The following is a 22,188-nucleotide window of genomic DNA, read 5'->3' on the forward strand; positions in this document are numbered from 1 at the left end:
ATGTCTTAGCTCCTAATCAGGACTGACTTGGGAGTTCCCGGGTGGGGAAGCGGAGGTAACTTTTATTAGAGCTATTTCCTGAGCAGGCATTGTTTCTGCGCTGTCCTTGTCCTCCTAGAGTTCACACTAGAGGGGTGTGTGGATAGAGAGAGCCCTAAACAAAAGCTACAGCACAATATGATGATTACTCTTACAGAAATTTAGACTGAGTATTATGGAAAACAGAAAACAACAAATTGTTGATGGCAGTTGGAAGGTGGAGATAGAAAGTCCTGTAAGATTCCAGAGGTGGTGACATTTGAGTTGGCCTTGAAGAATAAACAGACACTTGCATGGGAGAGAACTGGGGAGGAACACTTATTCTTTTAATCAAAATGAACTGAGTACTTAACTTTGTGCTAGATATTGTCCTAGGTAGTGGGGATACAGCAGCAAGTCCCAGCCTTGGAGGAGCTTACTTTCTAGTGATGTCATTGGCAGAAGAATCACAGCATGAAATCACAGCATGGTGTGTTTCGGGAAGGACAAGTTCCATTGGGACATTAGTGGAAAATAAAGCTAGAGAGGTAGGACAAAGTAAGAGCCAATTATGCCATGTTGAAAAATTTAGATACAGACTGCAAGCCCTTGCTTTTTCAATGCTTTAGAGCTGTGGAAACCTTCCCACCAAAGAATCTTGCAAGGTAACTCAATATATAAAACAATAAAAGCAGAACTCCTTGTTGAAGCAGGGATGAAAGGTGAGGGTGGAGGAGAGGATCTCCCAGTGCTGCCCTCTCTTCTCTTGGGTCGTCAACAACAGTTCTGAGAAACGTGAAGTACCACGGTGGGTTTAAGGCCCACTGCTGAATGTAATTAATGGTGAGCACACAAATATAGGAAAATTGAGAGATGTGATCAGATTTGCTGTCTTGGGATAAAATTGTCAGGAGGGATGGGGTAGGATGGCTTATTAGCAGAGAAACTAGTTGGGTAGGTTATGGTAGAGATGCTGACAACCTGACTTACAGGTCAGAGATGCTGACAACTATGACCTATTGTACATAGGATAGATCCAAAACAGATTTAGGAGGTAAAACCACCAGAACTTGAAGACTAAGACTGAAAGAGAGCAAGAGCCAGAGGAGTAAAAGATGATATCAAGACCATGGAATGGAAGTCTTTAAGGCTTTCTCTTTTCTTTTTTTTTTTTTTTAATTTTTATTTATTTATGATAGTCACACACAGAGAGAGAGAGAGGCGCAAAGACATAGGCAGAGGGAGAAGCAGGCTCCATGCACCGGGAGCTCGACGTGGAATTCGATCCCGGGTCTCCAGGATTGCGCCCTGGGCCAAAGACAGGCGCTAAACCACTGTGCCACCCAGGGATCCTGGCTTTCTCTTTTCTATTTACCTCTTTGCATTTGACTGCAGGTGTCCTGGGCATCTGGTTGGGTCACTCCATCTTTGGCTTTCATCTGCCTACAAGACCAGTTTGAAATATCAGCAAGGCAGGGTTGGCCCTTCACCATGTCCTCATGCCCTAAGTCAGGATAGATACAGATAGGAGAGGAGACTGGGAGGGAGGACAATGAGACGTTGATTTTGGACAGATGATTTTAAATGACCTATGGGGCATCTAGCAGTAAATTGGAAATATGGATCTGAACCTTGGAGAGAGGTGGTGATTGGAGTTAGAGATTTAGGCTCATCAGAAAAGTAGACAGTAATTGATGGGACGGGGGTAGATGAGTATGTCTGGGTAGGTCATGTATACAGAAAAGAGCTATAGATAGAACCCCAGGGATAGGCACATTTAGGGACCCAGTGGAGACTCTTGCCTTATCTTTCCTCTGTCTTAGTGGTCTGTTTTCAGTTATGGTGGTAACTCTGAGGCCAAATTCAAGAGCCAGGAGGTCGCCTCTGAAAGGGTCTGGGAAGTGGCTAGGAAGAAGACTCAGACCACAGTTTCACCCAGGTCTCTGAATATGCTGTGACCTTCTGCCTTGCATGAGGAGGGAACAATTGATAGAATCATGCCCTAAAACTTGACTCTGGCGACTTCAGGAGTGTCACGTGGGCTGTAGACCTGAAGTTCACTTCTTGAATCCTGGTATTTACTCCCACTACTGGAAGACACTACTCTTCTTGAGTTTTACCTGCCAGACTGTGTTGACTATTAAAATATGTGTATTGAGAACTGACTTTGTTGTATACATGGAGAAGTAGTTTTGTACTCTTGATGATCCAGCAAAATTGATTCTGATTCTGTTCACCCTGTACTGTTTCATGCCTTTGAGTCTTAACTCTGTTTCTTTGCCTCATCCATTTGTAGCATTTTTTTGCATAACATCCTCCAAAGAAGCCTTCACTAATAACTTTCCTACGTTAAAGACCCCTCCTCTGTTTCCCCATGGTACCTTATGAATACCTTCATCTTAGCAATTGTCACATGGAGAAATGATCTATTTCTGCATTTATCTTTACTAGAAGATGTCAGGAACAGGCACATAGAAGCTGCTCAATAAGTGCTTCTCAAATGGTGAATACAGCATCTGCTGCTTTGCCATCTGGGCCTTCTGCTGCTCTGACTGGGCAGTGCCCCAGGCCTGTCTCACCACCAAATCTGTGTGGAAGATGGATGTGTCAGCTGCTTGGGGTTCCACCTAGGACAGGCTCCTGGTACAGCCCCGGCAGTGCCACCATTGTGGTAAATGTTTCCCACCATAATCTGACAGTCCACATTGCTTCTTCGGAAATTCCAGCCTACTGAGGGCCATCATACTGAGCAGTGATCCTTCCCTGGCCTGCTCTAGGGGAAGTACTGGGTCATCTTGTTCCAAGGGCCTTTCTTCTAGGAATTCTTTAGGAGCTACTTTGCCCACCAAACAGCTGGATGAGGAAGCATAGAGCTCACACTGGGGATTGTCCCTTTGGCTCAGGTTTATTAAGTACTTTTTAAATACTTTGATAAATACTTTAGTACCATTAAGTCTCAGAGTGTCTGTAGATGCAACAGGGTCAGAGGTTATAGGAAACTCCTTCTTTTGAGACCATAGAATGTTTCAGAATAAAATTGTGAAAAATGGTCAGTAAGCAGAATAAATATCAAGGGACAAAAAGAGGAAGAGAAAAATGCATTCCAAGTCAAGGGAATAAAGGCGTGGGAATGTTCCCTCCGTGACTTCAGGTCCTGTAATTAGCTACACTGTTGGGTCCTGTGAGGGTGGCAGTGAGAATGGCTTCCCCTCCCCCATCTCTTTTGATTTTTGAGCATTAACTCAGTGTTCTCTTTTACAAGGTCTTGAATTGCCCCTAGTGATATATCAAATCCCATTTGCCTATTGGGTGACCACCAGTGGTATCTCCTTCAAATTGAAATGGTGCAGGAAACCTTTTTTTAAAAAGATTTTATTTATTTTATTTTTGAGAGAGAGGGAGAGAGCATGAGGGGAGTGGCAGAGGCAGAGTGAGAGAGAAAATCTCAAGCAGACTCCCTGCTGAGCTTGGAGCCTGACCTGGGGCTCCATCTCCATACCGAGATCATGACCTGAGCTGAAATCAAGAGTCCGACACTCAACTAACTGAGCCACCCATGCACCCCTCTAGGAAACCTTTCTAATTAATCGGGTTCTACCAGTTAACCTCCTTTTCTCTGAGTCCCCACAGAACTTGATTTTTAGTTTGAAAACTTTTTTTGTAAGTAATAACAGACCAGAGGTAATAGAGAAATAATAGCAATAAACAAGAAGGCTTATATAGTGGTTAAGTGCCTGGATTGTGGATTCCAGAGCCAGATCAGAACCAGGTTTGAATCCTAGCACTATCACAGTGAGAGTAAGTGAATCTCTCTGCCTTGATTTCTAAAATAGAGGTAAAAATTAGTATTTACCTCATATGCATTGTGAGGGATCAAGAGGTTACACATGTGTAAATGCTTAAAGTGTTACCTGTTCACTTGCCTACTATATAGGAAATCTTTATCCCTAGATATCTCTATTCCCCCCTAATACCTTGAGGATATTTTATCATAGCAATTAACTCATTGCTTATATTATTTATCATTCTCTCTACACTTAAAGATCGTTCACTTATTCAAACACATTTATCAAGTAGGTTATGACAGTGATTAAGAACAACACAATATACCCCAAATAATTGAACACAGGTATTTAAACAAACATATGTACACACACATTCATGGCAGCACTACTCACAATAAGAGATGAAAACAACCTAAATGTTTATCAACAGATAAATAGGTAAGCAAATTGTAGCATATCCATACAATGATATATTATTCAGCCATAAAAAGAAATGAAATACTGGTCCACACTACAACATGCATAAACCTTGAAAACATTATGCTAAATGAACAAATCCAGACACAAAAGTCACATGTTATATGATTCCATTTATATGAAATACTCAGAATAGGTAAACTTGTAGAGACAGAATGCAGATTGGTGGGTACCAGGGAATAGGAGAAGGGGTGAATGAGAAGCAACTGCCTAACAGGTATGGAATTTTCTTTTGGGATGATGAAAATGTTTTAGAACCAGGTAGAGGTGGTGGCTGTACAACACTGTGAATGTACTAAATGCCAATGAATTGATTGCTTTAAGATGGTTTTACATTATATATATCTCACCTAAATAGAAAAAAATAAAAAGAGAAAGAGTTCTTGCCTTCATAGAACTTGTATTTTAGTGAAGGAGCCAGATCAGACAGTAAACAATTCACATATAAACAAGCAATTACATAATTGTAATAATCACTTGGTGGGAAATAAAGTAAGAGTAGGGGGTGGAAAAGCTAAGAAAGAGCTGGAAGTAGAGAAGCTCTGAGGTTGGAAGGGGCTTAGCAGTTTGAGAAATTGCCAGGAGGACCTCTGGACTGACTCTTAGAGAACCAAACGCAGTGATTTTAAAATGAGCCCAAGGAGAGAAGCAGGAGCCAGTTCCTGCAAAAACTTACATGTCATGAAAAGGGAGTATGACATTCAATCTAAGAACAATGGGAAGCTGGAGAGGGATTTAAGCAAGGGATAAAGAGGACCTGAGTTACATTTAACTGTTTTATCTTTCCTTAAAATGTACTTATTAGCGTGTCTATTTTCTAGAGTAAAGGTTTTCTATAAGGTAGGTTGTATCAGAATTACCTGGGAGGCTTATTCTGTTATTTTTAAAACATTTTAATTGTAGTATAATTAACATATGGTGTTATATTAGTTTCAGGTGTACAATACTAGGAGGCTTATTCTTAAAATATAACATTGGAACCCATTTTAGTGTGTGTGTGTGCGCGCGCGCGTTGTATAGGGGTGGCTGGCAGGGATATTTTGGAATAGCTCCCCAGGGGATTTGCCCCGACTGCTTCCTCTAGAACTAGAGTTGCTCTAGGAACTTGAACGTCTTGAAATGGTCATTAATTGCATTATCATTAATTCTTTACCTACTTTACAGGGGTGGGAAGGGGCCCTGGCTTAGTGACTGTAATAATTCCAGTGGCCTGTTCTCAGACTGGCAGGCAACCCACTTTTAGGCAGAAAGAGAGAGTGATCTCTGAGAAGACAAGATCAAGGAGCAGCAAAGCAGCAGCAGAGCAGAGTTCATCTCTGGAGGAAAGATACCGGGAAGTACAGGTGAGCAGACCTGATTTCTAAAAGGATTGGAGGACTGTACTATAAACAGGATCTGGGGTGCTGCAGTGCAAGACTTGGTTAGAGATGAAAGCAACGAGAAATTACATAGTGAAAATCTATCTTGGCTACTCAAAATTGTTGTCTTGAGAAGCAACAGCATTGCTTTGGAGCTTGTTAGAAATGCAGAAGCAGTTGCACTACTAGATATTTATCCAAAGTACACACAAAAATGTGATTTGAAGGGGCACATGCACCCCAATGTTTATAGCAACAGAGTCCACAATTACCAAAATATGGAAAGAGCCAGATGTCCATCGAGGGATGAATGGATAAAGAAGATTTTATCTGTATATCTGTGTATCTCAAATAGAATATTACTCAACCATCAAGAATGAACTCTTGCCATTTGCAATGATGTGGATGGAACTAGAGTGTATTATGCTGAGCGAAGTAAGAGAAAGACAAAAATCGTATTTCATTCATGTGGAATTTAAGGAACAAAACAGATGAACACAGGAGGAGAGAAGGAAAAATAAGATGAAAATAGGCAAACCATAAGAGATTCTTGGCTCTAGAGAACAGAGTTGCTGGAGGGGAGGTGCTTGGACGGGGTGACTGGGTGATGGGCATTAAGGAGGGCACTTGATGTAATGAGCACTGGATGTTATGTGCAATTGATGAATCACTAAACTCTACCTTGAACCTAATAATACACTATATGTTAACTAACTTTAATTTAAATAAATAAATAAAAGAAATGCAGAAGCTTGAGCCTTACCCCAAACCCCAGGCATACTGAATCATAATCTGCATTTTAAACCAAAGCCCCAGATGTTTCTTTCTTTTTTTTTTTTTTTTTTTTAAGATTTTATTTATTCATGAGAGAGAGAAAGAGACAGAGACACAGGCAGAGGGAGAAGCAGGCTCCATGCAGGGAGCCCGAATGGGACTCGATCCCAGAACTCCAGGATCATGCCCTGGGCTGAAGGCAGCGCTAAACCACTGAGCCACCCGGGCTGCCCAAAAGCCCCAGATGTTTCTTGTGCTTATTAAAGTTTAAGAAGCACTGGCCTGTATCAGGGGGAGGAAACCCCAGATGACCAGCATGTAGGCTAACACAGCTGAAGGGCTTTATTTTGAATACCTTATGACACAGGATAGTGGTTTCTGAAAAGGTATTGAATTTTTTTTCCAATTAAGTACTATAAATCCTGGAGAAAGACCTTATTTAACTGCAGGGAGTTTTCTCACAAGGCAAAATTCCTCCCCCTAGAAACATTTCCTGTGGAGTAAAGTACTAGGCTTCCTTAAAGTGAGGCAGAGCCACGTTAAAAATATGCGATAAGAGCTCGGCGCAGGGCCAAGTCAGCCCGTCACACAGCTGGACTGGGTCTGGGGCAGCTGACGTCCCTTGGCAGCTCTGAGCCAGCAGGATGGGCTATTAAACAAAGTGAAGCTGGTGGCTCTTCTGCCTCAGGAAACAGCTCTAAGCTGAATTTTTACTGCCTAAAACATAGAAAAGCGACTTAAGTCAACTATTTTCAGGGAGTGTAACTGGGAACCTCGGGGGGCGGGCTCCACGGGGCAGAGATCAGCAACTCCCCACGCATTCTCTGTTGAAGCCCTTAGGTGACCTTCAACCTCTGACCCCGCGCCTTGCACAGCGCTTCCTGCGCAGCTTTCCGCCTCCGCCCCTCCGGTCAAGGGCGGGCCTGAGGCGTGGGGGCGTGGCTGGGGGGGGCGGCTGGCGGTTAGGGGCGGTGCTTGCTGGGGGCGGGTCTCGCGAGGGGCGGGATTTGAGCGGCACCGTGGCATTGGACTGCAGGTTCTAGGCGGGGCCTAGCGCCGGGCTTGTTTGGGCGGGGCTGGGAGTTAGTTGCCGCCTCCGGGTAACTGGACTCCGGCGGCCAAACCTCCGGAGGCCGCGAGCGTCAGGCGGGCGTGCAGCAGATCCCGGATCCGGAATTGCCCGGGCAGGACCGGAATCAGGATCGGCCCTGCCCCAAACCGGGTCTGCGAGGAGGAACTTGAGAACTTGGATTGGGAAATCCCGGAACCCGGATCAACAAGCCCCAGAACCCGGAATTTAGATCGGGAAGTCCCGGAGCACGGATCGCGGAGCGGACTCGACACGGAGCCCGGAGCCCGGATCGCGACACCGCCGGACGGGACGGAGCGATGTCGGGCCGTGGCGCGGGCGGGTTCCCGCTGCCTCCGCTGAGTCCTGGTGGCGGCGCCGTTGCCGCGGCCCTGGGAGCGCCGCCTCCGCCCGCGGGACCCGGCATGCTGCCGGGACCGGCGCTCAGGGGGCCAGGGCCGGCTGGCGGCGTGGGGGGCCCCGGGGCCGCCGCCTTCCGCCCCATGGGCCCCGCGGGCCCCGCGGCGCAGTACCAGGTGAGCAGCGCGGCCGGGCGGGCGGGTGGCGCCGCGAGGTCGCCCGGGGCGATGGGGCGATGGGGGCTGGAGTCGGGGCCGCGGGGCAGCCCCCGGGCGGGGCACGGGGGCCCGGCGTGCGGAGTGCGCGGGACGGGGTGCAGGGCAAGGCCGGGCGGCGGGGCAGCTCGGGGAGAGGGTCAGAGCGAGCCTGGGCTGGAGGGTTGGGGGCGGTTGGGAGGGTCTGGAGGTTTTCTTGGAACGGGGATTCTGAGTGAGAGGTGGAGGAACCGGAGCCCGGGAGCTGTGGGCGAGCGGACCGAGAAGTCTAGTGTAGGTCCTAGGGAAGGGGGCTCGGGGAAGTGCTGGGAAAGTTTTGCAAAAGGGCCCTCACGGAGAAACCAGGGTTACCCTGCCTTGGCCTTGGTCCCACTCCAAGTCTGCGCTGGGCTTTTTTTTTTTTTTTTTTTTCTTCTAGTTGGGAACTGGCAGAGTTCTAGCGTGTCTGAGATGGCTCCCAGCTGCTGATGGGGAGGAAGAAGGGCCTGGCTCCCCGCGGCCCGGGAGGTGGAGAACGGAGCAAGGGGACCCCAGCCTGTGCCGGGCAGGGTCTGCTCCAGGTCAGGCCCAGGAGCCCTCCCGTGGGGTGGCTCCGGGTTCGACCAGAGCTGGTGGTGGCCAGGCCTGAGGCAGGCGGAAAGCCCAGCCCGTTCTGGGCCGACTCTCCTTTTGGCTTTCTGCCTGGTGTCCTAGTGTCCAGGAGTTGGTTAGTGTGCAGGAGCAGAGAGGCTCCACTGAGCCCTGCTGGTCTGGGGCTGGAGGAGCCTGTCTGTGAGAGTTGCTTCAAAGAGTTCTGTCCTGACCCCTTTGGAGTTTGGCTTCCAAGAGAGCGCGTCTCAGGTTGCAGCTTCAAAGGCCGAGGAGAGGTAGAGACTCCATCCTTAGGGCCTGACCCTGCTGGTGGGGCTCATCAGTACCCCCCTCTCCAGTCCATTGTTTCTGGTTGCCCCAGAATGCTTGGGAATTGTGCCCATCCTTTTTTGCACTCTCTCTGCACTCTTATTTAGCCTTTAGGTTCTAGCAATGTCATATCCCAACCAACCCGTGTGCCCCAGCGTTTGGCACTGGCTTCTTTGCTAATCTCCCAAGGAAGCTGGGGTTGACTCTCTGGTCTCCAGGTAGAGGCTCCACAAATGGATCCTCATAGGATAGGATATGCTTATCTCCCTCGCCGCCCCCCTCAGAGCCCTGGGCCCTTACTTTCTAAAGAGACGCCTAACTGGGGACCCTGATTTTTCCCACTTACTCTTCATCCCCCCTCCTCTCTGTAAAGAAAACAAAATATCTGGGTACTGACAGAGATAATGCCAGTGACTCCCATCTTTCCCATCTTGCTTTCCCACTTGGGGATTCATGGGTCCAAGCTGATGCTGAGGGGTCTCGACATGAGTCATTACAGCCCCTGGGCCGGCTAGCTGAGCACAGGCCTTGGAGTCTCTCTGGGCCTTTGGTCTAAGAAGAGATAGGAGCCTCTCCAGTTGCCTTTGTTCAAAAGCTGTGAGCAGTGTGGCCTGGGGAAAGCCCTTGGATAATGGGTTCCACAGCCCTATGTAGGGAGTGGCCTTGGGCCAGTGGCAAGGTCCAGCTGACTGGCTGGGGAGCCCCAGGCTGCTAGGGTTGGGGACCAAAGGGTAGGCACTGAGCTTCTGCTTCTGCAAGCTTCCTGTCCCACCAGCTTTTCATAACCTCTTCCTCCTCCTCCAGGAAGGGACAGTAGAGGATCCAAGGGGAGAGGGAAGACCCAGTTCACCCTGGCTAAGTTCGAGTAAGATTCTGCTTGGCCTCTTTCTAAGTCCAGTTGTGTGACTTCCAGGAGATGGGACTTCAGAGGAGCAAAGGGGGTCCTGTCTGTTAGGGTACATGAAGTGAGCTAGAAGAGCAAGGCTTTCCAGGCCAAGTGGGGTAAGTTAGGGAACCTATGGAAAGAGGGGAAGTGATGACCCACCTCCCTCCACACAGTGGATCTAGCTGTGGATCATACTCGACAGAAGAGCTTAAGGAAAACAAGAAATGGGGCAGTTTGGGTGGCTCAGTGGTTTAGTGCCGCCTTCAGCCCAGTGCCTGATCCTGGGGACCCAAGATCGAGTCCCATGTCGGGCTCCCGGCAAGGAGCCTGCTTCTCCCTCTGCCTGTGTCTCTGCCTCTCATGAATAAATAAATAAAATCTTAAAAAAAAAAAAAAAAAAAAAAAGAAAGACAAAACAAAACCCAAAGAAACCCAGATTGTTGGGTTCACTCCAGAGTTCAAAATATTTTCTGCTTATGGAGGGGTATGTTCCCTTCTCTTAGGCCTGGGCCACCAGGGGCGCCAGGGCCACAGGCTTTGAGGCAGGGTGCTGCGTGCTCTCTGGAGGTGCAGCATTAGGCCCAGCCACGTGCCCTGCTGTCCTGGGCAGTGGAGGTAGAGTCACACTTAGGACATGGGCTGCTGCCGGGCAAGGGAGAGGACATTGTCACACACTTCCTAGCTTGAGCTTTACTGCAGGCAGGGACTTACAGAGCCTTGAGTGGCCTGACTGGGATTTGTTTTGGGGTGTTTTGTTTTTTCCTTTTTTTAATCTTGAAGAGGAGTTAACTGGTGCTCCAAAGAGCAGGTGTGGAGCTTGGCAAGACCAAGCTACGACTTCATGAGCTGTAAGTACCCCCCCACCCCCGGGCCCCTTTTCTCTCTTGGGAGAAGCCTGGGGCCCTGGCAAGCCTAGGGGGGCTGTGTGCCTGGGAAGTCTAGAGCAGATGTCTGGGAGGAGCCTTTTCCACCCCCTGCCGCCTTGACTTGGGGCTTCCTGCTGCCGGAGCACCTGCCTGGGAGGGACGGGTAGTGCCGGGAGGTTTTGTGTACACCCCAGTGCATGGCTTCCCAGGGACCACAGGGCCCTGGCTTCCTCTCTGCAGACCCCACTGCTTCTGTTGCTCCTCCTCTGGCTTGGGGTGGGGAAAATGTGTCTAGGATGTCTGGAGCCTGGGCTTACAACTGTGGCCACACTAGAGGTTTTTTCTGTAATCTCTGGCCATGGCTCATTAAGGCTGAGAAACAGGCTTTCACCTTTGAACAGCTCAGATGAATCTTTTCGTGATGAGGAGAAGTTGTGGCAGGACTCCCGAGCCCCCCCCCCCCCCCCCATGTTTAACTCCTCCTCCCACCTGCTCTTCTTTGCCCTTCCCTCCATCTCTGGTTATTTTTCTCCATCTCTGCCTCTGGTCAAGAGTCTGACCCTCTGTGCCGAGAACATGAGTTCAGTGCTAGATGAGAAAGTGGGGGAAGAATCTCATCTCCATGATACTGGGTGGGAGGGTGTGTGATACAGGGGGGGTCCTCTGATTTGGTGCAATTCCACACCCAGCCTGGCTTGGTTGGGTAGTTGTGCCGGTTGCATAATCTGGGCCCTGGGGCCAGCCCTGTGAAACTGCCAGGGACAGTGTGTGCAAGGCAGAGCTGCCAAACAGGCCTTGCCGGCAGCAGCTGTGGAGAGGGGGGCTGAGGGCCGGGGTTACTCCCAGAAATGTTGGGGAGCTGGGTTTGGATGGGAAATCCTTCTGCGGGCTTCTACAGAAGCCGTTTTTGTCACCCAGATTCCTGGTGGCCCAATGAGTGATCTCTTATCCCAGGATAATCTCTCCATTCTCCAGTTTGAGGTTGTGGGGCTGGGTTAAAGCCCAGCAGCCTCAGCTGCCAGGTGGTGCGTAGACCACAGGGTCCAGGGGCCAGCTGCTCTCCCACAGGCCACCCCGGAGCCCCAGCTCTCCTCTTGGGGTCTTCCGTGTTGGGGTAGGGAGCAGGGCAGCCCAGAGCTAGAGAGAAGGGTCCGGTTCTGGGCTCTAAGTAGGGGCCATATGGTGACCAGATGGTCTCTGTGCTCCGCCTGAGGCCACCCCCTCCAGCTGGGACGTGCTCCAAGCCTTCCTGCTGGAGCTTGCTCACCTGGGGTAGGCTTGCCAGCCCTGTGGACGGCTGTCCTCCCCGTGGTCACACCACTGCGCTGGTGCCAGGGGATGGAGGCTGGGGTTGTGCCTGTTCATGTCACACCACAGCCTCCACCTGGCTGGGACACTGCCCCACGCCATGCTTTTCTCTCAAACTGGGAAGGAAAAGGCCTGCGGTGCCGTCTGAGGGCGTGGGGACTGGCTGTAGAGCCTCACTGCCACTGCCGGCTGGTCCCGGGAGCAGGGTACGGCCCCAGGGGGCTGGAGGGTGGTGACAGGCCCTTCCCTCTCGGCAGGACTCTCCTCCCACCCCTGGGTGCGGGCAGGCCTCATTGGCTGCCAGCGATGCCCGGGTGGGGGGGCGGGGGCAGGGCAGGTGTGGTTTACATTTCTGCCCTCCAGCACCTGCTCTCCTTTGTTCCCAGCCCTCCCACTTGAGCTCCACAGTGTGCTGCTGTGGGCCAGCCCCGGGCCCAAGAGAAGGATGGAGAGAATGGGCTGTGGGCCCCGGGGTGCCCTGCCGCTGACCTATGCGCCCCCTTTGGTTTGCTTCCCCCAGCGGCCTGGTATGTCACCGGGGAGCCGGATGCCCATGGCTGGCTTGCAGGTGGGACCCCCTGCCGGCTCCCCATTTGGCACAGCTGCTCCACTTCGACCTGGCATGCCACCCACCATGATGGACCCATTCCGAAAACGCCTGCTGGTGCCCCAGGCCCAGCCCCCAATGCCCGCCCAGCGCCGGGGGTAAGACCATCCTGTTTCTCCTCTCTCTACCCAGCTCAGCTCTAGTGGTAGCAGAGCAGTTCCTTCTGCCCTAAGAGCTCTGATAACTGAGGAAGACTCCTGGCTCTTCCTGGGGAGGAACCCAGGGGCTGGAAGGGTGGGTGGGGGGAGGTGTGTTTGGACCAATGAGGTCTTAAACGAGTTTTTGTCCTCCCTAGGCTAAAGAGGAGGAAGATGGCAGATAAAGTTCTACCTCAGCGAGTGAGTATGTTGGGCGGGGGCCGACGAGGCCTGCCCAGTGGCTGGCAGACTGTGGGTGCTATCAAGCTCCCCCAATCCTGGGATGGGCGAGCAGGGAGCCAGAGCTGCTGCTTAAACAAGCCAAATTCCTTCCTTCCTCCAGATTCGGGAGCTTGTCCCAGAGTCTCAGGCGTACATGGATCTCTTGGCTTTTGAGCGGAAGCTGGACCAGACCATTGCCCGAAAGCGGATGGAGATCCAAGAGGCCATCAAAAAGCCTCTGACGGTGCGTGTGCAGCCCTGGCCAGTCCTTGGCCCTCAGACTTCTCTGCCTCTCCTTGGCCTTGATTGCCAGAGGCCAAGCATGGGGCTGTGATTTCTTGCACTGCCGGATGCAGCCCATTAGTGAAGCATGAACTCAATTTCATGTGGTGGGACCAGCATGTTTTTAACAAAATACAAAATAGAAGTTCTAGGGCAGCTTGGGTGGCTCAGCAGTTTAGCACCGCCTTTAGCCCCAGGGCGTGATCATGGAGACCCGGGATCGAGTCCTGCATCCGGCTCCCTGCATGGAGCCTGCTTCTTCCTCTGCCTGTGTCTCTGCCTCGCTCTCTCTCTCTTTCTCTCTCTCTCTCCCGTGAACAAATAAATAAAATCTTAAAAAAGTAGAAGTTCTAATACTTCACAGTAGTATAGTACTTACCATAGTGGTGAAAATGTCATTTTTTTTTTTAAGATTTTATTTATTTATTCACGAGAGACAGAAAGAGAGGCAGAGACATAGGCAGAGGGATAAGCAGGCTCCATGCAGGAAGTCTGACGTGGGACTCAATCCCAGAACTCGGGGATCATGCTCTGAGCCAAAGGCAGATGCTCAACCGCTGAGCCACCCAAGCGTCTCAGAAAATATCATTTCATAACATTTTGTTTCAGATATTTGTGTATGTATGTGGATCCTTGATCATGATTGAAAGCGTGATTCTTATGGATTGTGGTCAGAAGTTTGCAGGGCAAGACTAGAGGGTAGATAAGGGTAATTCCAGTCTCCTCCCACACCTCCCCACTCCTTTTAAAAAATAATACTCTAAAACAGTCCCCTGAGTAATGAAAGCTTTCCAGAGACAAGGTTACTTTGGGGCCTGATGACTGAGTTGTGTTTAAAGTGTGAGCTGGAAGCTTCTGATTTGCCCGATAAAACCCTGTATGTCCCTGTCACCCCACCGATCCCACTGTGCTGGAATTCGGAAGTCCCATCTGCCTCCCCCAGGACTGTGAGTTCCTTAAAGTCTGGGCCTGGGATTTCTGACTCCTGGTTTCCAGTGCCTAGCAAGGTGCCTGGCCCCTCATCCACAGGCAGTATCCATGCTGAATGAGTCCAGACAGAAACATCGGGTAGCACTGTGTCCCAGCATGTTGGCCCACTGCTAGCTGGCTGTCTTTCTCGCTCTAGCAAAAACGAAAGCTGCGCATCTATATTTCCAATACGTTCAGCCCCAGCAAGGCAGAAGGCGATACTGCGGGCACCGCGGGGCCCCCTGGGGGAACCCCTGCAGGGGACAAGGTGGCTTCCTGGGAACTCCGAGTGGAGGGAAAACTGCTGGATGATGTGAGTTGGGAAATGTGGCGTCTGGAGGAGAGGTGGCCTGTGGGGGCTTAAGACTGGGGCCAGACACTTGGGCACTTTGGAGAGGTCCTGCCTGAGGGAGAGGGCTCTGCTGCAGGGGTCAGCTCTGGGCTGTCAGAGGTTGGAGGCTGACGTGCACGGCTGTGACAGTAGTTACCCTGCCGGCAGTGAGGTGTCTGGAGGGAGGGGTACCCGTCTCTCAGTCCCTGTGGGCTGCTGTGCGCAGAGCCCTTCCAGGCCTCCAGGCCCTCACTCTGCCTCGTCTCATCACTTTCTCCAGGGTCCAAGTCTTCAGTACCCCTGAGTGTCAGGGGTGAAGTGGTACTCTTTGCGGGGGGCTTAGCTTAGCTTAGGTTTGAGAGCCTAGCAGCCCCAGCTCATGCCCGTTACCGTTCCCCAGCCTAGCAAACAGAAGAGGAAGTTTTCTTCATTCTTTAAGAGTCTCGTCATTGAGCTGGACAAAGAGTTATATGGGCCTGACAACCACCTGGTGGAGGTGAGAGTGGCCCTGGGGCATGGGGAGCATGGGTGGGCCTTGGTCTCTTGGAGGGCCAAGCGTGGATGCTCATGCCCACTCCCTTAGTGATGAGGTCTGCTCCCCTCCTCCCTGCCAGTGGCACCGGATGCCCACCACCCAGGAGACTGATGGCTTCCAGGTCAAACGGCCTGGAGACCTCAACGTCAAGTGCACCCTCCTGCTCATGCTAGATCATCAGGTGACAAATGTCTGGGGCCACAGGGAGTCCTCTGGGGGAGGGGGGCAGGTTCCTATTGTGAATCCTTCCACTTTGGTTTCTCATAAGAACTCAGCCCCACCCCTGACTCTCCTCTGTTCATTTCCAGCCTCCCCAGTACAAGTTGGACCCCCGACTGGCAAGGCTGCTGGGGGTGCACACACAGACAAGGGCGGCCATCATGCAGGCTCTTTGGCTTTATATCAAACACAACCAACTGCAGGATGGGCATGAGCGCGAGTACATCAATTGCAACCGTTACTTCCGCCAGGTGAGCTGGCCGCCATCCTCCTTGCGATTCTCAAGGCCCCTGCTTTGCCCACTGCACCAAAGCCCCACGAGGCTGGTTTTTGGCCACATTCTCCACACTTCCTGTGCCCTCAGAGGCATCACCAAACCTCTGTACTCTCTAGATCTTCAGTTGTGGCCGACTTCGTTTCTCTGAGATTCCCATGAAGCTGGCTGGGTTGCTGCAGCATCCAGACCCCATTGTCATCAACCATGTCATTAGGTAAATAGAAATGGGGATGGGGGGATCCCTGGGTGGCGCAGCGGTTTGGCGCCTGCCTTTGACCCAGGGCGTGATCCTGGAGACCCGGGATCGAATCTCACATCGGGCTCCCGATGCATGGAGCCTGCCTCTCTCTCTTTCTCTCTGTGACTATCATAAATAAATAAAAAAAAATTAAAAAAAAAAAAAAAGAAATGGGGATGGGAAGACTCTTTTAAGAGCCATTTACTTTTGGCTTGATCTAAAAGCCAAAGAGAAGCAGCAAGTTTGGCTTCTTGCTCCTTAAGCGTGTGCAGGTTTGGCCCAGGCGGGTGGGATGGATATAGCCGTGTGCTTACCCTTCCCGCTGGTGTCCTGCCTGCAGCGTAGACCCTAACGACCAGAAGAAGACAGCATGTTACGACATTGATGTGGAGGTAGACGACCCACTCAAGGCCCAGATGAGCAATTTTCTGGCCTCTACCACCAATCAGCAGGAGATTGCCTCCCTCGATGTCAAGGTGGGCCCTCTGCCTCTCCAGCCTTCTATGGGACCCAAGATGGGAGTGGACAGGCTCTGCTGGGCATTTCTGTACACATAGCACCTTGGGATAGGATCTCTGAGTCCTTAGGGGTGAGGCCTGGAAACAGGACTCCTTGAGAGTGGGGGCCAGTCTGACATGTGTACTCCTTTCTCCAGATCCATGAGACCATTGAGTCCATCAACCAGCTGAAGACCCAGAGGGATTTCATGCTCAGCTTTAGCACGGACCCTCAGGACTTCATCCAGGAATGGCTCCGTTCTCAGCGCCGAGACCTCAAGGTGCGCTCCTCTTCCTGAGGTGGATTCCATGCAGCCCTAGGGGAGGTTTACCCGCCTCACTACTACCGCTTCCAGGGGCAGACTTGCACAGGGGTGGAAACTGCATATAGACAACTCTCTTTCTGGCTCTCTGCAGATCATCACTGATGTGATTGGGAATCCTGAGGAGGAGAGACGAGCTGCTTTCTACCACCAGCCCTGGGCCCAGGAAGCAGTTGGGAGGCACATCTTTGCGAAGGTGAGGCTCTGCCCTGTGCACCCTCTTGAGCTTGTGAGCAGCAGCGGCCTGAACCACTTGTCTCTCCTCTCCAGGTGCAGCAGCGAAGGCAAGAACTGGAACAGGTGCTGGGAATCCGCTTGACCTAACCGCTCAGGGAACCCCTCCTCTGCCTGGAAGGGGACCACTCTCTGGGGCCACAGACACATAGGCTAAGGATGGGGTGAGGGCTGTGTCCTGTTACCCTGTGCTCCCCAGCTATAGTTTCATAAATGTAGTGATAGGATTCTTTGTTGCTTGGTCCCCAAAGCCTTATACTTACTTCATACTTTGGCTTTAAATGGGTTCACAAGAGATGCCTCCTCTGCTCCCTGCAGGCAGGCAGGCCCAAGTAGGTCTGCTGGAGGCTGTACTTTGACATTGTCATGGAGACATTTCAGAACCAGGCCTGCTGGCTTTGCTTGTTTACAGACCCCCTTGGGGCCAGTGTGCGAGCTGGCTCTGGGGAGCTGGGTGAGGAAGAGGAGCACAGCTCACACTCTTCCTAGCCTTTCTAAACCAAAGTTCTTCGCCATTCCTACCAGCCCAGCCTTGCTGCTGGTTTTTTCCTTTCCTTTGGGTATTTGCACTATGTGGGAAGCAGGTTTTTCTATGCGGGAGCCACTTTTTTGTACAGGGGTAAGTTGGGGTTTTCAGGGAGTCCTGTTTGGTGCCTCCTTCCGTATTTTTTTTCCTCAATCTATGCAAGCGGCTCTGGCCGCCATCATCTCCTCGGATGCCAGAGGGCTGTCACCCTAGCTCTTGAGCCCAAGGTGGTGGAGCCTCCTCGGAGGGGACTCCAGTTCTCTGGCACGGCCTGAGGTACACGGGTGTGTGCTCCACACGGTGGAGGGCAGGGGGTGTGAGGGGGGAGGTGGGGAGGACTATTGTTGCCCTTTGGAGCTTGGTAGGAGGGTGGACCCCAGGGCTTGGCAAGTGCCACTTCTGGCAGGTTGGAAATTTCCAAATAAATCCTTGTTTATTGGTGGTACCTGGACCTGGTCATTGAATAGTATGGCCACTCATTAACAGACTGAAGTCCTTAAGGCTTGTCCTGCAGAGCTTTATTTGAGGGATCCACACAAAAGACAAGCACCTTACTTCCATAGCTTCTTGATAGACATATTTTTCTCACTATCCTTCTGCATGACCTGGAGAGAGAAAGCATGAAGTTACCAACAGAATGAACACACCCTCTGTCCCCCCTGCTCGAGATGCCGTCAGCAAAGCAGAAAGGTGGAGGCCTCTACCTTGGCTACGGCCATCTCAAAGTCCTCCTGGGTGACATGGACTCGCCGCTCCCGCAGGGCATACATGCCGGCTTCGGTGCACACACCCTGAGCAGAGAAAGGAAGTCAGGCACTGTGGCTGTGCCCTTGACCCCACAGCTTTCCACCTCTGCCCCCTTTTCCTTGGGCTCCCTGATTACCTTCACTTCAGCCCCTGAGGCTCCAGGCATGAGCTCAGCAATTTTCCGCAGGTTGATCCCCCGGGTCAGGTTCATTTTCCGAGAATGAATCTTTAAAATGTCCAGCCGGGCCTAGAAAGGAGAGGAGAAGCCTGAGCCCTGTGGTCTACTCCCACAGCCAGAGCCATTCCCTGCTCTGCCCCTCACCAACCTCCTCGTTGGGCGGTGGGAATTCAATTTTTCTGTCGATGCGCCCAGGGCGAAGCAGCGCTGAGTCCAGGATGTCAATCCTATTAGTAGCCATGATAACCTGAATGGAAAAGGCGGGTGGTGGCTCCGGCCAAACCCTGCCTCGGGCTGTACCTCACCCAGGATCTTCCCTTAGATGCCACATTACCTTGATATTCTTGGTGGCCTCAAAGCCATCCAACTGGTTGAGCAACTCCAGCATTGTCCGCTGTACCTCACTATCCCCTCCAGAACCCCCTTCCAGCCGTGAGGAGCCAATGGAATCAATTTCATCCATGAAGATGATCGATGGAGCGTGTTCTCGTGCCATGACAAATAGTTCCCTCACCATTCTTGCCCCTGTGCAGAGGCCAAGCTGGCGTTAAGAAGGCAATGAGCTCCCTACCCTCACCTCCACCCAATCACTTCTTGGTTTTATTGTTTCTAGCCATAGTTACCTTCCCCAATGAATTTCTGTACCAACTCGGAACCAGAAACCCGAATAAAGGTACAGTCTGTATGATGAGCCACCGCCCGGGCCAACAGTGTCTTCCCAGTGCCGGGGGGTCCATACAGCAGCACCCCCTAGAGAGAAACAGCAGAACTCAGGGCAGAAGCCATCCCCACATTACACTCCGTGAACATTTACTGGGTGTTGACCCTGGGCTAGATCCCGTGCTAGATACCAGGGGTATAAATCATGAACGTCAAGGTCCTTTCTAGTGCTGCTTTCTGAACTACCTCAGTGCCCTGGCTGCATTCTCCAGCCCCTCTTCCATGGGGAGGGCCAGCATTAAGTGGGGGTCCAGACACCTCCCCTGAGCCCTGTACTCACTTTGGCAAGGGCAGGACATGCCAGTAACAGCATGACCCTTCCATAGAAATCTTGCTTCTCACCTTGGGCTGTGCAATGCCCAGTGCTTCAAAGAGCTCAGGATGCTTGACAGGCAGCTCAATTACTTCTTTGATCTCCTTTATCTGCTTGTCTAATCCACCGATCATCTCATAGGTTGAATCTGGCACCTTCTCCACCATCATCAGTGACACCAGTGGGTCTACCTTGTTGGGTAAGATCTTGTGCAGAGTGTAGCTGTCATTTCTTAGAGCCACCCGGCAATTGGGTGTCACCTGGGTAAGAGAAGAGTTTTAGGAGGTAGTGTGCTAAGAGCTGAGCCCAACCTCCCACCTCACCTGCAGCACTCACATCATTGATGTCGATGTTCTTGTCCACATCTACGACAAACTTGCCTTCAGGATGCACCTACAGAAACGGGTTCGTGACCTTTCCTGACAACCACCAAACTACCCACCTCGCCCAGGAAGACCCAGGAGTCCTAAAATAATAGAAGAGTGTCTTGGCAATGCTACACACACGTGTGGGAATGCGTTGGGCTTTGGGCTGCTCTCTGGGGGTCAATCGTGCTTTTACCTTAACCAACACTTTTTTCTTATCCATGGCCCGGACTACTTCCCCCACATAAGAGCCCTGTTCCTGCAGCAGCTGTAGTTCTTCCCGCAATAGGCGAACTGGATGGGAAACAGACATAGGGGTCACCCAGCTTCTTCAGTGTCCTTTCTCTCACGACTCCATTTGACAGGCATGAATTAAGCACCAATTTGAAGTTTTAGAAGACCACAAAAATAAAGTCAGAATTTAATTTCTAAAGGGGTTACAATGGGGAGAGGCATGCGGTCCCTGCCCGTAACTACGTAACGGTGTAAAGTGTAACCTTGGACTATACGAGAAACAATAAGCACCAAACATGAAGTCTCAAGTCTCAATTTAGGCAGATTCAGACAGACCTTGGACAGACTGGCCAAATGCAGCCTTCCCATCTTTCCCTTCTCACCTTTTGCATTAAGCTCATTCCTCTGTGCCTGCAGCCTCCGGAGATTTTGGCTCTTATCGTTTACAATCAACTACGGAGGACAAGAAACAGCAGAAAACAACAAGAGGTTATGGTCTTGGCCAAGATCCTCACAGGCTGGTACGAGCTAAGTGACAGAAGAGCACGGGGCCACCTGCACGTTCCAGACTGTCCGATATGATCTTAAAGACTATCCTTTCCTCCAGGAGTCCCTCTGGGGCCTAGAGCAGCCATGAAAAAAGACTAGTTGCCCTAATAATGGACCAGGAATAGCAAGCCCTGATAAAAGTCACAGCTGCCTCACATAGTCAACTCCTTGCAAGAAAATAACATGGTAGAGTGGGAACATCACTGAGTCCAAAGCCTAAGTTCTAAGCCCACCGCTGCCAACTAACAGGTAGCTAAAGCTAAGGGAAACCATTTAAAAGGTCACGATGTTAAAAAAAAAAAAAGTCATGATGTTACCAAACTGGAAGTAGATCTAGCGTCCCCTACCCTGCCTCTTCTCAGGACTATTGTGAAGAACAAAGGAAATCCCATGTAAAGGCACTTCAAAAATCATAGACCGAATATGAAAGCTGCAAATACGCCAGGAGTTCAGAAACCGTCCTTGTGACTTTCTTTCATCCAGTGTGTATATTTCCCTTATTGCTACGGTCCCTGCCCCCTCTTCAGGCTAAGGCACTGGGTGGCCCAACTCCTTTTATTCAGTCCCATGGGGTCCGCATTATCCCAACTGGGAGTTTCGGTCTCCCTTCTCGCTCTCACCCTGTCCCAGCCCGTGTGCTACGTCTCATCCCAGCTTCCGCGTTACCTTTTATAAGAAACCCTCAATTCAAACTTCTAAAAGGAATAGTACTTGGCAAAGAGTACCTCTTACGTCAAAATCTGACAGCCAACGATGTGTAATAAACCGTGTATACTGATTACCTTCAAAGGGTGAGAAGTGAGAGAAACAAGAAACTTAACTTCATATACTCCTATCCTTGACCAGTTACTTCTTCCACTGCGCCCCCACCGGACTACGTGGGTTTATATAAACATACTCCAGTCCCTCATCCCCTCCTAGCTGCCTCTGTAGTCCATCCTCACCTGGAGTTCTTCGATCTTGGACAGATAATATTGGCGGAGTCCACTGCCTGCCTTCCCCTCTTCCAGCTCCATCTGAAGACACAGGGTAATTATTAGCCCCCCAACCCCCAAAATGCAAGGGAAAAAAGCCTGGACTTTGGAGGAATGGGATTTGGGTTGAATTCCTCAGTCATCTCTTTAGAACCCTCCACTTCCCCGCGACTAACTCAAAGCAGAAGGAGAATGCCGCCTACCTCGTAAGACTTTCAGGAGGATCAAGGGACAACATGCACGAGAGCGCTTTGTACCGAGCCATCTTCCCCTCATTCGCTCCGCTTCCCCCGGGTCTTTCTCTCCCGGCCCTGCTCTGACCCGCCGCGGGCGGCGCTGACACAGCAGATCCGGTCCCGCGCAGGGCCCAGTCTGGATTGGTCCACCCACCCAACCCACCCGACCCCCTTGCCTCGGCCGTCTGCCCACCTCGGATCGCGCCTGCTTCGCATCGAGGCCCCGTCCCCACCCGGCCACCGCAGCCGCCGTACCTGCTCCGGCCCGTCAAGCGCCATCTTCTCTCACCCACGGCGGCCGCCGGCATCCGAGCCACCTTGGCGCGCAGGCGCAAAAATAGGGGCTTGGGGCCCGGCGACCCTGACAGAGAAGAATTCCGGGTCAATGGGCGGGGTGTGCGTCGCGACGACTACAAAAACAGAGGCCATGATGAGAAGGTGGCTACGCGAGGTCAGGAG

General features: G+C 51.3%; 2 protein-coding genes across 5 annotated transcripts in view; one reads left to right on the forward strand and one right to left on the reverse strand.

Moving 5' to 3' along the window:
* The window catches only part of SMARCD2 (SWI/SNF related, matrix associated, actin dependent regulator of chromatin, subfamily d, member 2), a 36,463-nt gene extending 18,599 nt beyond the window's left edge, over nucleotides 1–17,864 (forward strand). For 2 of the 4 annotated variants that reach the window (XM_038546902.1, XM_038546901.1), the window contains exons 2-13: nucleotides 12,537–12,721; nucleotides 12,919–12,961; nucleotides 13,104–13,226; nucleotides 14,391–14,546; nucleotides 14,965–15,060; nucleotides 15,179–15,280; nucleotides 15,408–15,569; nucleotides 15,712–15,809; nucleotides 16,174–16,309; nucleotides 16,489–16,611; nucleotides 16,748–16,849; nucleotides 16,924–16,977. In XM_038546902.1, the coding sequence (XP_038402830.1) occupies nucleotides 12,546–12,721; nucleotides 12,919–12,961; nucleotides 13,104–13,226; nucleotides 14,391–14,546; nucleotides 14,965–15,060; nucleotides 15,179–15,280; nucleotides 15,408–15,569; nucleotides 15,712–15,809; nucleotides 16,174–16,309; nucleotides 16,489–16,611; nucleotides 16,748–16,849; nucleotides 16,924–16,977 (1,371 nt within the window). In that variant the 5' untranslated portion in view covers nucleotides 12,537–12,545. Of the gene's footprint in view, nucleotides 1–7,801; nucleotides 8,018–10,474; nucleotides 10,691–12,536; nucleotides 12,722–12,918; nucleotides 12,962–13,103; nucleotides 13,227–14,390; nucleotides 14,547–14,964; nucleotides 15,061–15,178; nucleotides 15,281–15,407; nucleotides 15,570–15,711; nucleotides 15,810–16,173; nucleotides 16,310–16,488; nucleotides 16,612–16,747; nucleotides 16,850–16,923 lie in introns of those variants that run through there. The other 2 variants (XM_038546900.1, XM_038546903.1) reach the window with 2 other exon arrangements.
* A 45-nt stretch (nucleotides 17,865–17,909) lies between these two features.
* PSMC5 (proteasome 26S subunit, ATPase 5) lies at nucleotides 17,910–22,087 on the reverse strand. The gene is made up of 12 exons (XM_038546905.1): nucleotides 21,985–22,087; nucleotides 21,464–21,535; nucleotides 20,354–20,423; nucleotides 19,933–20,030; nucleotides 19,708–19,764; nucleotides 19,401–19,631; nucleotides 18,962–19,088; nucleotides 18,673–18,863; nucleotides 18,487–18,585; nucleotides 18,297–18,407; nucleotides 18,118–18,204; nucleotides 17,910–18,018 (listed from the first exon to the last, which is right to left on the reverse strand). The coding sequence occupies exons 1-12, from the start codon at nucleotides 22,006–22,008 to the stop codon at nucleotides 17,965–17,967; spliced, it is 1,221 nt and encodes a 406-aa protein (XP_038402833.1). The 5' UTR covers nucleotides 22,009–22,087; the 3' UTR covers nucleotides 17,910–17,964.
* Nucleotides 22,088–22,188: the final 101 nt, after the last annotated feature.

This window comes from Canis lupus, chromosome 9 (genome assembly GCF_011100685.1).
Source record: "Canis lupus familiaris isolate Mischka breed German Shepherd chromosome 9, alternate assembly UU_Cfam_GSD_1.0, whole genome shotgun sequence".
Classification (NCBI taxonomy): domain Eukaryota; kingdom Metazoa; phylum Chordata; class Mammalia; order Carnivora; family Canidae; genus Canis; species Canis lupus.

What these genes read in the sequence shown, in the direction of transcription:
- PSMC5 (XM_038546905.1), bottom strand. Translation starts at nt 22,008, where the DNA reads ATGGCGCTTGACGGGCCGGAGCAG. An exon ending in AGAAAAAAGTGTTGGTTAAG is followed by an intron (nt 19,765 to 19,932) that starts GTAAAAGCACGA and finishes CCGTTTCTGTAG; the next exon opens with GTGCATCCTGAAGGCAAGTT. An exon ending in AGGCCACCAAGAATATCAAG is followed by an intron (nt 18,586 to 18,672) that starts GTAATGTGGCAT and finishes TTTTCCATTCAG; the next exon opens with GTTATCATGGCTACTAATAG.